This window comes from Petromyzon marinus, chromosome 16 (assembly GCF_048934315.1).
Source record: "Petromyzon marinus isolate PM22_M1 ecotype Great Lakes invasive population chromosome 16, UKy_Petmar_22M1.pri1.0, whole genome shotgun sequence".
Lineage (NCBI taxonomy): Eukaryota > Metazoa > Chordata > Hyperoartia > Petromyzontiformes > Petromyzontidae > Petromyzon > Petromyzon marinus.
In genome coordinates this window covers 8,880,904-8,897,567 of record NC_133682.1, presented here as the reverse complement: position 1 = coordinate 8,897,567, position 16,664 = coordinate 8,880,904, and the positions used below count along the sequence as shown (strand labels likewise).

General features: G+C 49.9%; 1 protein-coding gene across 1 annotated transcript in view; it reads left to right on the top strand.

Annotated features, from left to right (window-relative positions):
* The window catches only part of LOC116942856 (uncharacterized), a 95,316-nt gene that overhangs the window by 45,982 nt on the left and 32,670 nt on the right, over positions 1 to 16,664 (top strand). Inside the window, exons 5-6 of the mRNA XM_032955236.2 lie at positions 13,862 to 14,002; positions 14,324 to 14,437. Of these exons, the coding sequence (XP_032811127.2) occupies positions 13,862 to 14,002; positions 14,324 to 14,437 (255 nt within the window). The remainder of the gene's footprint in view (positions 1 to 13,861; positions 14,003 to 14,323; positions 14,438 to 16,664) is intronic.

The following is a 16,664-nucleotide window of genomic DNA, read 5'->3' as shown; positions in this document are numbered from 1 at the left end:
CGGCCGTCTGTGCATCTGTACGTATGTCTTTTTTACCCCGTCTGTCTCTCCATCCATCCTTCTGTCCGCCTCACCACCTATTGATTTACGGATATTAATTATTGGTTTCATCTTCCCACCCACCTCTTCACATACCCATTCACCCATCCACCTACCCCTTCAAGTAGCTATCGATCTACTTACCGACCTTTCTGTGTACCTACTTACCCATCCATCCGCCCAGCTAACTCCCTATCTACCCATGGAAATACTCAATTACCTACCGACCGACCCAACCACGTCATCCTTATGTATGTATGTTGAACTTCTTTCGCACTGTACGTAGCCAACCGTGCTAATTGGAGGTGCGCGGGAAGGACAGCAAACAAAACACAAAAAGCAGTTCTAAACCATCTACCCACCTGACCACTCACCTCACTACCTGCCCATCCACCTAGTCACCTCCCCGTGTGTTCCCTACGAATGTCCTTGGCGCTTTTAGGGGAATCGCCTGACACTCAGCGGCAGCTACCCCGATGCCCCTATGCTTCCGTAGGCAGACGTTACCCCCATGTTTTCCTTGTTTGGGGTTGTATTTATTTCTTTTTATTTCCCAAGGGGAGCAAAGCCACCAATGGCTACCTCAGGAATGCCCATAAATGTTACGGGTGTCGCGCTGCCACTGTTTTGAGTTTCCATCGACGTTGCCGGGCTAGAGGTGAAGCACGGCATGGGTTTAGAGGAGGGGAATGGCACAAGTGAGCAGGCTGGCAGCCTGGGGAAGGGGATGCCTATTATATACAACTCGGCGTGTAACGACTCACTAAACCACCCCACCCACCCCTACACAATTCAGGAATCATCTTCTTTGGTTATTTCGGTAAAGTCACGTAGAATGAGAATAAAATAATAAAATAATACAATAAAATTCTCACGACGTTTCGGCCACAACGCAAGTGACGGAACAGACCTGTCGTCCCGACAGGTCTGTTCCTTTCACCTGAAGACGGCCGCTTGCGTTGTGGCTGAAACGTCGTGAGAATTTTATTGTATTATTTTGTTATTTTATTCTCATTCTACGTGGTGACTTTACCGAAAGAACCAAAGAAGATGAATCCTTGCAGTCTCGAAAGCTTTAAATCGAAATTCAGGAGTCGCCATTTGATTCGAGCGACGATTCATTTTAGTCTTAAATATTCTTTGGTTCTTTCGGTAAAGTCATGTAGATATAAAATAATAAAATAAAATAAAAAAATAAGAAAATTAAAATATATATTCTTTTTAAAATGTTCTTATTTTTATTAGAATTCATTCTTTTATTTTAGTTTATTTTTATTGTATTATTTTCTATCTACGTGACTTTACCGAAAGAATATCATTTCAGTCTTGTTTCCGCCGTCTCGTTTGCATTGTTTCTTGATCTTCATATATATCGCTTGTGGAGTTTTTGTTTTGTTCGTTCATGCATATGTACTACGCACAGTACTTTAGCATGCACGGTACAATTGTTGCAACAGCTCATAGCAAACGGCACCGTTTTAAACTGCCCACACATTACATGTATAATGCACACACAACTTGCACTTTACTTTAGATACTCATGGAACAAACGTGCCACGTACATACAAACAAATGGAGGCCCACACCATCCCTGCTGTGCACGTGTCACTGCCGCGGCAACTCCTCGAGTTGCACTCTCGCGTTATACGCATGTCCAAACAAAATCTTATTACTTTCAATCATCGCCGTTGTTTGATTCCACGGCAGCGTAATTGTGACGTTGACAAATCATCAGCTTCAACGTCCGAGTTTCGCGGTTTGGAGCTGTGACGGTAGAATGTGTTTACGTGTCGTGAAAGTAAACAAATATGTATACGTGTTTATGTTTATCTACCGTGTGTTATGTCCGATGGAGGCTCACATCTTCACATCATCCACTCAAGTTGCTCCCTCATTGAAAACACATTTTACGCTTTTGGATAAATAATTTTCAGCCACTGCTGGACGAAGGCCTCCGTGTGCTGCGTTGGTCATGGGAGCGCGTTGTCCGTACCTAACCTTGCAAAAAAATAATCATCGCAGTCATTGTAGAGAATGCAGTGAACAAAATATGTAAGCAGGCAATGTCTCCTTCCATAATCAGCCTACGCGTCAACACGACAGCCTATGTGTTCAACGTAATATATCCTTCATATAATACGTCATCACAGAGGCGTTGTTACTCTGTGTGTCTCTCTCTCTCTCTCTGCGTGTGTGTCTCTCTATGTGTCTCTCCTCTATGTGTGTGTCTCTCTCTCTGTGTCTCTCTCTGTGTGTGTCTCTCTCTCTCTGTGCATGTGTCTCTCTGTGTGTGTCTGTCTCTCTCTATCTGTATATGTGTCTCTCTCAGAGCTTGCATTCACACCTGATGACGGTTGCTTGTGTTGCAATCGAAACTTTGTATTCTATTATTTATTTTATTGTCTTTCTACGTGACCTTACCGAAAACGACCAACGAGTAAGAGCATTTCCTTCACAACCCATCGGCCGCGTGGTCTTTATGGGTGTGTATAATTTCAGTAGCGTTGACTCAGGGCAAGTAAACTCTGGACGGGTTTTCGACATCTGGTGTAACACCATGCTCGGTTAGTGCGGGTTGGTGATGTGGGGGTGGAGGGGAACCCTCACCTCCGATTAGCACGGGTGGCTACGTACGTTGCGAAATAAATTAATTGTGTGTTCATATGTACGACCCATTGTAGCAATGCTGGCTTCTCCCGAAACATGTGATCATTGAGTGGCCTATTGGACTACAGGGACGCTTCCACACTGAACATTGCTCGTCAAATATGGCTCACTTGCCAGAATACCGTGGACTATTCTTATAAAGAGTGCTACAGACTCCTTAATATGTGCCAACAGACTAGGATTTCTACGTGTTATACATTCCAAAAGCACAAAATAACAAAAACTCAACACATCAATAACTCTGCTACCTAAAAGAAAAACATATATATAATAAATTTTGATTTAAATCTTTCGTGACTACACGGATTCATATTCTTGGTTATTTCGGTAAAGTCACGTAGAAGGGTGGTTTTCACACCGCATGATGATTGCTTGTGTTGCAGTCGAAACGTGGTGAGAATTTTATTGTTTTATATTTTTATTATTTTATTGTTTCCCTTCTACGTGATTTTACCGAAAGAACCAATAATATATATAATAAGCAACATAGCAAGAAATAGTATTTGCTATGGAGAGGGAAGGCCCATTTCCCTAAATGTGACTTTTTTCCTTTAATGGCAATCGACAAACGTGACGAGTCTTCGTTATTTGTCCTTGTGCACCACTTTCAGCGGACAATTAAAATATTTCAGTTTTATCTCATCAAAAAGGATAGCCTTTGCTCGCTTAACGTCTCACGTAATAAATTCACAAACACTTTGAGAAGCCGTCCATTCGAATGGACACTGCATTGCACATCATTGTACGCTACGTTGAACGAGATGTATGCCAATTTTTTTTCGACATGGGATCCGCTCCAAAGCAGGCATGACATGGGTGCTTTGTCAGCTGCACTGCAGTGTCCAGGCTTAACGCTTGCATCACCGTGCGCGGGTGTGCCCTCTGCGTTTTTGTGACGGAAAAATCACGAGTCGGGACGAAACGCGCAACGACTGCGCCAGCCAGCCCCTGCGGAAACGCGGGGTCTGGCGGAGTCGCTGAGCGTTGCCAAAAAAATGCCGCGGCTCATTCATCACCGCCGTGAGCGGTGGCTCCTCGTGGGGCCTCTCTAAGCTGCCCCTCGTGCTGAGAAAGGGGGGGCGGGGGGGGGAGGCGGGCAGAGTGGAAGCCACCTGTCATGACCCGGCAACCAGGGGCAGGTAGGCACAACATCGTACGCTAAGTTGAACGAGATGTATGTCAATTGTTTTTTTCGACATGGGACCCGCTCCAAAGCAGGCATGATTATGGGTGTTTTGTCAGCTGATGACGAGTGTGAAAATGAGCAAATTTCTGACTAGATTCTAGTTTAGGAAACTTACTAGAGTTAAGGCAAATGCAGTGCTATACTGACTTTTAATGGATATTTGGACAAAGAGCCACTGTTAAAAGCACATGTACTTCATATACATTATGCTCGTACTGGATAAACCAATATCACTGAAGCATAATGAACATGCAAGTAAGCGGTTTTCTGTTCTAATCGTAATGTTTTGTGTACATAACATTTATAATAACAGAAATGCAGCTTAACTGTTGTTGAGGAGTCCATATTGTAGCTGGTTGATGCTTTGTATATTGAGGAGCAGTGACAAAGTGGTTTGCACACTTAGCTTCAAACGCATTGACAAGAGATGCATTCTCATCCATGGCAAATGGCAGTGGCACATGGTATCAGAACGTGTCCTGGGCTTCCCCTATTTTGACTCAGCCTTAAATGAGTACTCAGTGTCAAGTGTAGATATCAGCAGTGGGATTTAAAGGCCTAAATAAGTTCTGCTAACAGCACTTGCCTCAACAGTCTGCATCATAATATACCCGTGACCAACATGGCATGGGGAGGCCTTCATCCAGCAGTGTATTGAATATGGCTGAAATATATCAATATTGTTTTATATTTAATTCTCAGCCATGGTCAATCCACTGCTGGATGAAGGCCCCCAAAGTCACCGCCATCACATAAAATCCTGCGGTGTTATAATCCACCTAGCGCTTGCACACAAGCTGATTTTATCATTCCATCTCCCCAGTGGATGCCCTCTTGGATGCGTCCCATTCCTTGGCTGACAAATGTCATTATCTTTGACCATCAGCCATCATCCCTTTTACCAGCGTGCCTTGGCCAAGCCCACTGACTTTTTTGATCCTGCATATGTTCTCTCATCCGCGTGTCCCTCTTTCTGTCGTTCAACATGATTATAAACGTGAATATCCTCTTGCTTACTAGCGCACTTTTGAGTTTTTGTTCCATTTTCATCTTTCATGACCGTGAGTGTGCGCAAGCTATGTGCATTCATTCTGCACCAGAGGAAGATTGCTTGATGCACCAGCCAGCTCGTGCCCTTGCTTCTGTCACCTACGATCTCCACTCTCCCCTGAACTTCACTCTCCCCTGAACCCCATTCACCTCGGAGTGGCAAGTGGTTTGGCTAAACCCCTGACTGACCCTGTTAGGCCATGCAAGATAGTATCTCCACGAGACAAATTCCTGTCCCGTCTGTCCACAATAATATGTTAACAATCCTTCCAGCTGCCCCTATTACCTTGTGTCACGCCTCCGACACCTGCTCTGACCATCTCACCTTTTGCCTCACCATCGCACACACACACACGCACACGCTGCTTTTGAGACTTTAGGTGTTTGACATTCTGTGGATACTTTATTAAACACGGCGAGACAAACAAAAGAATGCTGACCTAAACACTTTTGGCGGGAGTGAGTGATAGAGTGTGTGTTGCTTGTTCAACAATTCCTGTTCAAATTTACCTTGTGGGTTGAGGTATGTCTCTCGTGTAATCTGTAAATATCTTGTATGATAATAGTTTTAAAATCTACAGGTTGTTTATGTCAGATATCTATATTTGGGTATACATAATCCATCTGTATACTCTCTTACACAGCACCGATAGTCACTTCTGCTGCACTTTGAGATTTGGCGCCGTGCAAATATCAAAACTAGGTGGCGAAAGCTCAGCGAGAATGCGTTTTCTTTTTTACACGGAAGAATTGGAATTCATTCTTCGGTTAAAAATACTAGAACACAAAATCAAGTGTCAAGGAGGGATATTAACGTGCAGAGGAATAAACCAAAAAATATTGAGAAAAATATGTTGCCATAACGAAAAACAACAAGATAATTTACAGTTAAGAAACATATGAAAGGTGTATTCTTTGGGTCTTTCGGTAAAGTCACGGAGATAGGTTCAAATAAAATAACCTATTGACGCGACTTTACCGAAAGACGCAAAGAATATGAATCCCTGCATGAAAGGTGGTCAGTGGCTGAGTGAAATTCACCATGAACCCGACTATTCGAGTTTCATTCTCATCAATGGCCAACATTGGTGGTCGGTAATATCCGAACCGGTCTTGGGAATCCCCCTTTAGCGACCCCACACTAACTCGTGTGGTGAAGTACGGTCAAACAACCTCCATTGCTACTGACATGGCATGGAGTGACTTACATCCAATAGCGGATGAACTAAGGGCTGTGAAATTTTTATGGCATTTTACCTCTGCATTTTCACACGAGTTGTGTATTTATGTTTCCATCCCGCAGACTTTTAGCAAGGAGAGTGAAATTAGGTGCTCAGCATCATATTTTGGACATGTTACCTGTCCGGTTATTGTTCTTGTGCCCGAACGACTATTACAGAGATAAGGGCAGCACAAGGGCTTTGTCGAACAAATTAACCAACTTTTGCGAATGCTGCGAATGAATGAGCGCATTCATGGCTGTGGTTTAATAAACGGTGTCCCGAGCGATATGGCAGAACCCCGAGACACGGTGTCTCCAAGCCAACACTTTAATTACATTTTTTTTTAAACAAGGGCGGCAAACTGAACCTCAAATCACAAATGACTAGTGTTCGAATCACTGACATCTTATCCAGATAAATCACCCAAATGGGTCTTTTAAAACCGTTTTGAACTTTTAAAGCTTTTTAATGTAGGTGAGTGTAAGGATAAGGGTTTTGCATTTATTGGGTGCTTAAATGCCGTGGCATCTCAAAGTGCCTCACAACACACAAAGCCACAAAAATGCAAAACATGACCATGGTAAAAAAAGAACATGATAAGAGAGGAACGAACAAAACATCAAAGATAATGCAACAATGAACGAGAGACTATCACAGACACGAGCGGCAATCAACATCCCAAGTACACACAGAGGGTCAACGTTAAATAATTATGATGCTAAATATATTTGAACATAATTACGTACCAATATAAAATTATCAAGTCGGCAAATTTACAAAGGTAAGTGCTGGCGCAGTGGCTTGGGTCCTGCGCGGTGAACTTGCCTCCTCGGTTCGATTCCTACTCGTGGCCAGTCATCATTGGCTAGTGATGTCTTAATTTATTTCTGGTCCACCTCTTCACCAACCTCCCCCCCTGACCAGTGAGGGGGAAGTATGGTTAAACAACTCCCATGGTTGACACGGCGTGGGGAGGCCCTCATCCGGCAGTGGATTGTCAAAGAGCTGTCCATATTGCAGAGGCTACCCATCACGTGTCTTAGGAGGGCGCTGTAAATATCATTGTTGTGCACACATGGCAATTTCCCGGGGAGGTTCAAGATGCAGCATGACCTTCGAAACTGAGACTGAACGCATGAAAGTGACATCCATTTCCTGCTCGAAGACTGTTCACCCCTTCTTGAGTCACAGTCTCCCACATCAGCATATGGCCAGCCGCCGAAAGCCATCCTTGGTGGCTGCGGGTGGGACCTCCTAGTGTGACACATTGAACTTGTGTGAAACAATTCGGAGGTTGCCGGGTTTACCATTAAGCGATTCCCACGACGGGATCCGCAAAAATCCAATTTGCTGCCTCCCCTGCTCCCATACAACATAACGCTTGACCTCCGGTATCCCATATGTCCTATCGTTTAATTAACAATCCCATAACGCCACAGACTGGATTGACCGCTCCTCCCCGAGCGGCATACGTGCGCGATGTTTACTTCGCCGGGTCGGCCGCGTTGACAATTTGCTTGACCTGCGGCCCACGACGAGGTGCCCTCGATGGAGGGTACCCATCGCCGCGCTCGTCAAACCTGGATCCAGTGGCACCGCGAGACGGTGTCCCGTGTCGCGTACCCCCCCACCACCACCACCCACCATCACCAGCGACGTCTCTTTGTCGCCGAGGTCATTAATCACATTAGAGTCGAGCGGGCAGCCTCGACGGAGAACCTCCCTGTTGGCATTCGCCGCACAATCGCCGAGTGCCCCAACCACCCACCAACCCACCACACCCATCCACCACACCACCCCACCCACCCACCAACCCACCACACATCCCCGCCCACCCACCACACCTCCCCACCCACCCACCACACCTCCCCGCCCACCAAAGCACCCCACCCACCCACCACACCTCCCCACCCACCCACCACACCTCCCCACCCACCACAGCACCCCACCCACCACACCACCCCACCCACCCACCAACCTCCCCACCCACCCACCACACCTCCCCGCCCACCACAGCACCCCACCCACCCCCGGCAAGGCACGCGTGGTATGAGCTGTAATGGGGCCGGCCGGCACGGCGGACCGAGAGGGGTTCTGTCCGTCTGTCAGCACGGCCATTGGCCGGGCGCGTGCGAGAGAGCGCGGGGGACAGAGAGACAGACTTAGTGGATGGGGGGGGACAGGGAGACAGACTTAGTGGATGGGGGACAGGGAGGCAGACTTAGTGGATGGGGGGGGACAGGGAGACAGACTTAGTGGATGGGGGACAGGGAGACAGACTTAGTGGATGGGGGACAGGGAGACAGACTTAGTGGATGGGGGACAGGGAGACAGACTTAGTGGATGGGGGGGGACAGGGAGACAGACTTAGTGGATGGGGGACAGGGAGACAGACTTAGTGGATGGGGGACAGGGAGACAGACTTAGTGGATGGGGGACAGGGAGACAGACTTAGTGGATGGGGGACAGGGAGACAGACTTAGTGGATGGGGGACAGGGAGACAGACTTAGTGGATGGGGGGGACAGGGAGACAGACTTAGTGGATGGGGGACAGGGAGACAGACTTAGTGGATGGGGGACAGGGAGACAGACTTAGTGGATGGGGGACAGGGAGACAGACTTAGTGGATGGGGGGGACAGGGAGACAGACTTAGTGGATGGGGGACAGGGAGACGGACTTAGTGGATGGGGGACAGGGAGACAGACTTAGTGGATGGGGGACAGGGAGACAGACTTAGTGGATGGGGGACAGGGAGACAGACTTAGTGGATGGGGTACAGGGAGACAGACTTAGTGGATGGGGGACAGGGAGACAGACTTAGTGGATGGGGGACAGGGAGACAGACTTAGTGGATGGGGGACAGGGAGACAGACTTAGTGGATGGGGGACAGGGAGACAGACTTAGTGGATGGGGGACAGGGAGACAGACTTAGTGGATGGGGGGGACAGGGAGACAGACTTAGTGGATGGGGGACAGGGAGACAGACTTAGTGGATGGGGGACAGGGAGACAGACTTAGTGGATGGGGGACAGGGAGACAGACTTAGTGGATGGGGGGGACAGGGAGACAGACTTAGTGGATGGGGGACAGGGAGACGGACTTAGTGGATGGGGGACAGGGAGACAGACTTAGTGGATGGGGGACAGGGAGACAGACTTAGTGGATGGGGGACAGGGAGACAGACTTAGTGGATGGGGTACAGGGAGACAGACTTAGTGGATGGGGGACAGGGAGACAGACTTAGTGGATGGGGGACAGGGAGACAGACTTAGTGGATGGGGGACAGGGAGACAGACTTAGTGGATGGGGGACAGACTTAGTGGATGGGGGACAGGGAGACGGACTTAGTGGATGGGGGACAGGGAGACAGACTTAGTGGATGGGGGACAGGGAGACAGACTTAGTGGATGGGGGACAGGGAGACAGACTTAGTGGATGGGGGACAGGGAGACAGACTTAGTGGATGGGGGACAGGGAGACAGACTTAGTGGATGGGGGGGGACAGGGAGACAGACTTAGTGGATGGGGGACAGGGAGACAGACTTAGTGGATGGGGGACAGGGAGACAGACTTAGTGGATGGGGGACAGGGAGACAGACTTAGTGGATGGGGGACAGGGAGACAGACTTAGTGGATGGGGTACAGGGAGACAGACTTAGTGGATGGGGGACAGGGAGACAGACTTAGTGGATGGGGGACAGGGAGACAGACTTAGTGGATGGGGGACAGGGAGACAGACTTAGTGGATGGGGGACAGACTTAGTGGATGGGGGACAGGGAGACGGACTTAGTGGATGGGGGACAGGGAGACAGACTTAGTGGATGGGGGACAGGGAGACAGACTTAGTGGATGGGGGACAGGGAGACAGACTTAGTGGATGGGGGACAGGGAGACAGACTTAGTGGATGGGGGACAGGGAGACAGACTTAGTGGATGGGGGGGGACAGGGAGACAGACTTAGTGGATGGGGGACAGGGAGACAGACTTAGTGGATGGGGGACAGGGAGACAGACTTAGTGGATGGGGGACAGGGAGACAGACTTAGTGGATGGGGGACAGGGAGACAGACTTAGTGGATGGGGGGACAGGGAGACAGACTTAGTGGATGGGGGGACAGGGAGACAGACTTAGTGGATGGGGGGACAGGGAGACAGACTTAGTGGATGGGGGACAGGGAGACAGACTTAGTGGATGGGGGACAGGGAGACAGACTTAGTGGATGGGGGACAGGGAGACAGACTTAGTGGATGGGGGACAGGGAGACAGACTTAGTGGATGGGGGACAGGGAGACAGACTTAGTGGATGGGGGACAGGGAGACGGACTTAGTGGATGGGGGACAGGGAGACAGACTTAGTGGATGGGGGGGACAGGGAGACAGACTTAGTGGATGGGGGGGACAGGGAGACAGACTTAGTGGGGGGGGGGGGGACAGGGAGACAGACTTAGTGGATGGGGGACAGGGAGACAGACTTAGTGGATGGGGGACAGGGAGACAGACTTAGTGGATGGGGGACAGGGAGACAGACTTAGTGGATGGGGGACAGGGAGACAGACTTAGTGGATGGGGGGGACAGGGAGACAGACTTAGTGGATGGGGGACAGGGAGACGGACTTAGTGGATGGGGGACAGGGAGACAGACTTAGTGGATGGGGGACAGGGAGACAGACTTAGTGGATGGGGGACAGGGAGACAGACTTAGTGGATGGGGTACAGGGAGACAGACTTAGTGGATGGGGGACAGGGAGACAGACTTAGTGGATGGGGGACAGGGAGACAGACTTAGTGGATGGGGGACAGGGAGACAGACTTAGTGGATGGGGGACAGACTTAGTGGATGGGGGACAGGGAGACGGACTTAGTGGATGGGGGACAGGGAGACAGACTTAGTGGATGGGGGACAGGGAGACAGACTTAGTGGATGGGGGACAGGGAGACAGACTTAGTGGATGGGGGACAGGGAGACAGACTTAGTGGATGGGGGACAGGGAGACAGACTTAGTGGATGGGGGGGGACAGGGAGACAGACTTAGTGGATGGGGGACAGGGAGACAGACTTAGTGGATGGGGGACAGGGAGACAGACTTAGTGGATGGGGGACAGGGAGACAGACTTAGTGGATGGGGGACAGGGAGACAGACTTAGTGGATGGGGTACAGGGAGACAGACTTAGTGGATGGGGGACAGGGAGACAGACTTAGTGGATGGGGGACAGGGAGACAGACTTAGTGGATGGGGGACAGGGAGACAGACTTAGTGGATGGGGGACAGACTTAGTGGATGGGGGACAGGGAGACGGACTTAGTGGATGGGGGACAGGGAGACAGACTTAGTGGATGGGGGACAGGGAGACAGACTTAGTGGATGGGGGACAGGGAGACAGACTTAGTGGATGGGGGACAGGGAGACAGACTTAGTGGATGGGGGACAGGGAGACAGACTTAGTGGATGGGGGGGGACAGGGAGACAGACTTAGTGGATGGGGGACAGGGAGACAGACTTAGTGGATGGGGGACAGGGAGACAGACTTAGTGGATGGGGGACAGGGAGACAGACTTAGTGGATGGGGGACAGGGAGACAGACTTAGTGGATGGGGGGACAGGGAGACAGACTTAGTGGATGGGGGGACAGGGAGACAGACTTAGTGGATGGGGGGACAGGGAGACAGACTTAGTGGATGGGGGACAGGGAGACAGACTTAGTGGATGGGGGACAGGGAGACAGACTTAGTGGATGGGGGACAGGGAGACAGACTTAGTGGATGGGGGACAGGGAGACAGACTTAGTGGATGGGGGACAGGGAGACAGACTTAGTGGATGGGGGACAGGGAGACGGACTTAGTGGATGGGGGACAGGGAGACAGACTTAGTGGATGGGGGGGACAGGGAGACAGACTTAGTGGATGGGGGGGACAGGGAGACAGACTTAGTGGGGGGGGGGGGACAGGGAGACAGACTTAGTGGATGGGGGACAGGGAGACAGACTTAGTGGATGGGGGACAGGGAGACAGACTTAGTGGATGGGGGGGGGGGACAGGGAGACAGACTTAGTGGATGGGAGACAGGGAGACGGACTTAGTGGATGGGGGACAGGGAGACAGACTTAGTGGATGGGGGACAGGGAGACAGACTTAGTGGATGGGGGACAGGGAGACAGACTTAGTGGATGGGGGACAGGGAGACAGACTTAGTGGATGGGGGGGGGGGACAGGGAGACAGACTTAGTGGATGGGAGACAGGGAGACAGACTTAGTGGATGGGGGGGGACAGGGAGACGGACTTAGTGGGGGGGGTGGGGGACAGGGAGACAGACTTAGTGGGTGGGGGGACAGGGAGACAGACTTAGTGGATGGGGGACAGGGAGACAGACTTAGTGGATGGGGGACAGGGAGACAGACTTAGTGGATGGGGGGGGGGGACAGGGAGACAGACTTCGTGGATGGGGGACAGGGAGACAGACTTAGTGGATGAGGGACAGGGAGACAGACTTAGTGGATGGGGGACAGGGAGACAGACTTAGTGGATGGGGGACAGGGAGACAGACTTAGTGGATGGGGGACACGGAGACAGACTTAGTGGATGGGGGACAGGGAGACATACTTAGTGGATGGGGGACAGGGAGACAGACTTAGTGGATGGGAGACAGGGAGACAGACTTAGTGGATGGGGGGGGACAGGGAGACGGACTTAGTGGGGGGGGTGGGGGACAGGGAGACAGACTTAGTGGGTGGGGGGACAGGGAGACAGACTTAGTGGACGGGCGAGGGGGTGCTGCAGGTTGCATTAATGCCGCACGATAAGGAGCACACGACGTAAATTCCCCTATTGGCGGTCTTCGATAAACAGGAAAATAACAAAAACACCGCCCATCGCACCTGCTCTGCTCGGCAGCACGTCTCCCTGCTGCTGCTGCGGGCTTGTGTGAGAATCTGCTATGGGGGGGTTACGTTGTGTGTGGCCACTCTCACTGCCTGTATAGCACCGATCTCCCCCCGAGTCCCTCCACTCTGCGTGGGTGCCGCTTGATAAATGCCGGCCCTGTTTGTACATTTCGTTTCTGTGCCTCCATTAGGGACTAATTTGGCCATCACCAGACCTTCATGTGGGGTGTGTTTAAAACTCTATCTGACTGTGATGACTGTGAAAGCAAGACATAGGGGTTGTGTAATGTCATGGAGGCTGTCTGTTACACAATTGTACGTCGCTTGGGCCAAAAGGTTTGAACAAGCAACAGATGAGAGTAAATGGGTCTTACTCACAAGGGACGTAGATGGAGCAGATTGTGTCAAAGCATTGGAAAGCCATCTACAGTGTGAAACAATTTAGATAACTGGTATTAACTCATCGAGTAATATCAGGTTATTAAAAATACACATTTGTAATCATTACAACGAATGTAACTTTAAGTATAAACAGCTGTCACCAAGTGTAGAGCCCGCATGGCCTAATCAACGTCACCGTCGTCAGGCGAATCACTGCGGTAACAAACGGACACCCGCCTGCCCTCGCACAACACAATGTTTGTGTTCGTACGCCGAACTTCTTTCGCACCGTACGTAGCCAACCGCGCTGATCGGAGCGTGCGACGTCGCACGGAGAGACGGACACCGCGTTTTGTCGTTTTCGCGTGAACCCCGTCGCTCACACTTGCGTTTGCTGAACCCCGACCCCCGCCGCCGACCTCTGCCCAGCCGACGCGATGTCGTCGACGTCGTCGGAGAGCTCCGTCTACTCCCCCGCCGAGATCGCCGAGATCGCCGCGCGGGCCAATGAGCTGGACCTCTCCCGCAAGGCCCTGCACACGGAGACGGACTCCAACAAGGATCACCGAGGTACGGTTGCCACCCGTCCTGGCCTTCCCGGGACGTCGTCTTGTGGAAATTTAAAAGTGTCGATTGCTGTCAGTTGCATAATAATAATAGTCATAATAATATGCCACTTTTTTTTGTTTTGCCACGCTCTGACCTGCTCCTATTGGATATCTGTGAAAAAAGATCTTCATAGCTCATCGGATTCCTCGAGTGGAAATATATATATTCTGATTCTGAAATATATTCCGATGACAATCCACTTAGATGGTAGTTCTCCCGTGCCATGGTTTTTGTGGGATACCCTTCTTCCCGTGACACGTTTCCGGGCTTTTTGTTCCTCAGAGATGGCGACTGAAAATGACGGGGAGGATGCCCACCCAAGCGGCGGCAATGACATCGTCGAGAATGGAACCGACAACGGCAGCAGTGATGCCACCACTCACCTCATCGAGCAAGGTCCGTCCGCGAGGAGTAACCCCCAACTGACTGGATGCGGCTCAGTTCAAAATGCGTTTGGATCAGCCAAATGAACACCACGCAATGGGACGTATATCGGCCCCAAGGGGCCCTTTGGCATCGTGCATTGAATCGTGTGCCCTGATCACAGTGGCATTTGTGTGCTTGGCACGGGTCCTGGTGCGAAATATAAAATGGGGCCTCTTCTCGTCTAAATGTTTCACCTCTTCGTAACCTGGCATCTCGGCCCCTCTGACCTGTGAGTTCCTGGCAAATTGCACTGCCTGTACACTCGCTAGCTACACCACATCCTGCTTCTTTAGTGTCAAGCTGTGGCGTAGCTACCGATTATGACTGTGAACTCCGGTCATTCTCCCAGCGGCTTTTGCAAAGACTGCATCACGCACTTTAAGATGTCTGGAACGCTCTTCCTTCCGATATTAGGAAGCCACTGGAGCTATGCACTTTTAAATAATCTAGGTTGAACACTCAATTCTTTAGAACTGCTTTTTGTGTTTAGTTTGTTGTCCTTCCCCCGCACCTCCGATTAACACGGTTGGCTGCATACAGTGTGAGAGAAGTTCAACACACATGCATACATATTACGAAGTGTCTTAAATGCACGTCCTTATTTGTTGTACCGTGTCTTGCGATGCAATTGCATTTGGATGCTACGTGAGTCCATTTACACTTTGTCTTGTATTGACCATTCTGCTGTCTTATGAAGGTGCAGGCTAAATGCACAATAGCACACTTTGGACACCATCCGGTCTATTTCAATTAAAATGGAGAGCACTGCACATTCACGTACCATTGAGTGCTGTCCAATTGCCTTATCCAAATTAAGTTAGTTGCACTCTTAGACTGCCCCGGTCCTTGTTACTGTAATCAATCGAATAGCGATATACAATGCATACCTTCCCTCTGCCCCAGGCCTTGCTGACTTATCTACTAACATTGCTTTCACCAAGTCCAAACTATAGCGCAAAACATTATCCCGCCCGCCACCCCCCCCCCCCCCCCCCCCCCCCGTTGACATATCACGTAAGCTAATCGTACAATCGTACTTAAAACATGTGGAAAATCTAATGAAATGCTGACTTTTGAAGATAAGCCTGGTTAGTACTCAGATGGAAAACCCTTTGGGAATACCAGGTGAGTTAGGTTGTGCAAGCTGGCCAGAAGATGGCAGTGTAGCAATGGATTCTTGAATCTAGCTACGCATAGTTTTTTTTTAGTTTTTACCCCATTGTAGGCATTGGTATTCTCCAGATACCTCAGTTTCCTGCCAGATGCCAAACCTATTCACGGAATTTGCCATACATCCCAATCTATGTAGGCATGTTGAACTTCTACCGCACCGCACGTAGCCAACCGTGCGAAGGGGGGACCTCCTGATGAAAAAAAAGAGACTTGGAGGTTCACTGAGGCTTTGCTGGGTAAATAAAGGACATGAAGATCCATACTTCACTGGCATACACAGCAGAGGTGACGCATTCAAATCGAAGTTAAAAAAAAAGAGACAGCTCCTTTGCACTGCAAATTCCCCAGCGAATCGGCCATTATGTTTTCTCACTCACCGGCACGACTACTGTGCTTGCCGTGACATCTCTTTACGTTTATTTTTTTTATTTTTCTTGTACTGCCGTTCCCGTAAATGTTGGCGCATTGCACGGCTTCTCTATGGGGTCATGCGAGCCACGGCGAAGCTTAATGGGCTTTAAGCACAAAGACGCTCCCGGTTCGTTGAGCCTGGGCAATTTCGAGCAAGACTCCCCGCCGCACGGTTTGCCGGGAGCCATTGTCAGTGAGATGTTTGTAAGAGAGGGATTAATTGACTGGTGTGTTGTATAAAACGCCTTCTTGAAAAGAGTGATAACTTCGGATTTTTTTGCCGACGGATGCCCCACAAGAGGTTTTTTTTTTAAGGCCCTTTCACGGGAGTGTTGGCATTGCATTGGAAAAGTTCGATAGAGTCTTTGGAGGTATTCTTGTGCATGTGGCAGGAAACTGTAATGCCTGGAGAAACCCCCCCCCCCCCATGCTAAAGACAGAAGAGCACTCAAACTCCATATGCATAGTCTATCAAGACTCTGTTGCTGGTGAATGTCACCACAGATTGTAGACCGAGACTAACCACTTACCCTCTCACTGTTGAGCTGCTAGACCGAAGCTGGAGGGCATTTGCTTGAACACGGTTGCCGTTTGCTTCACAGTGTGCAACCAT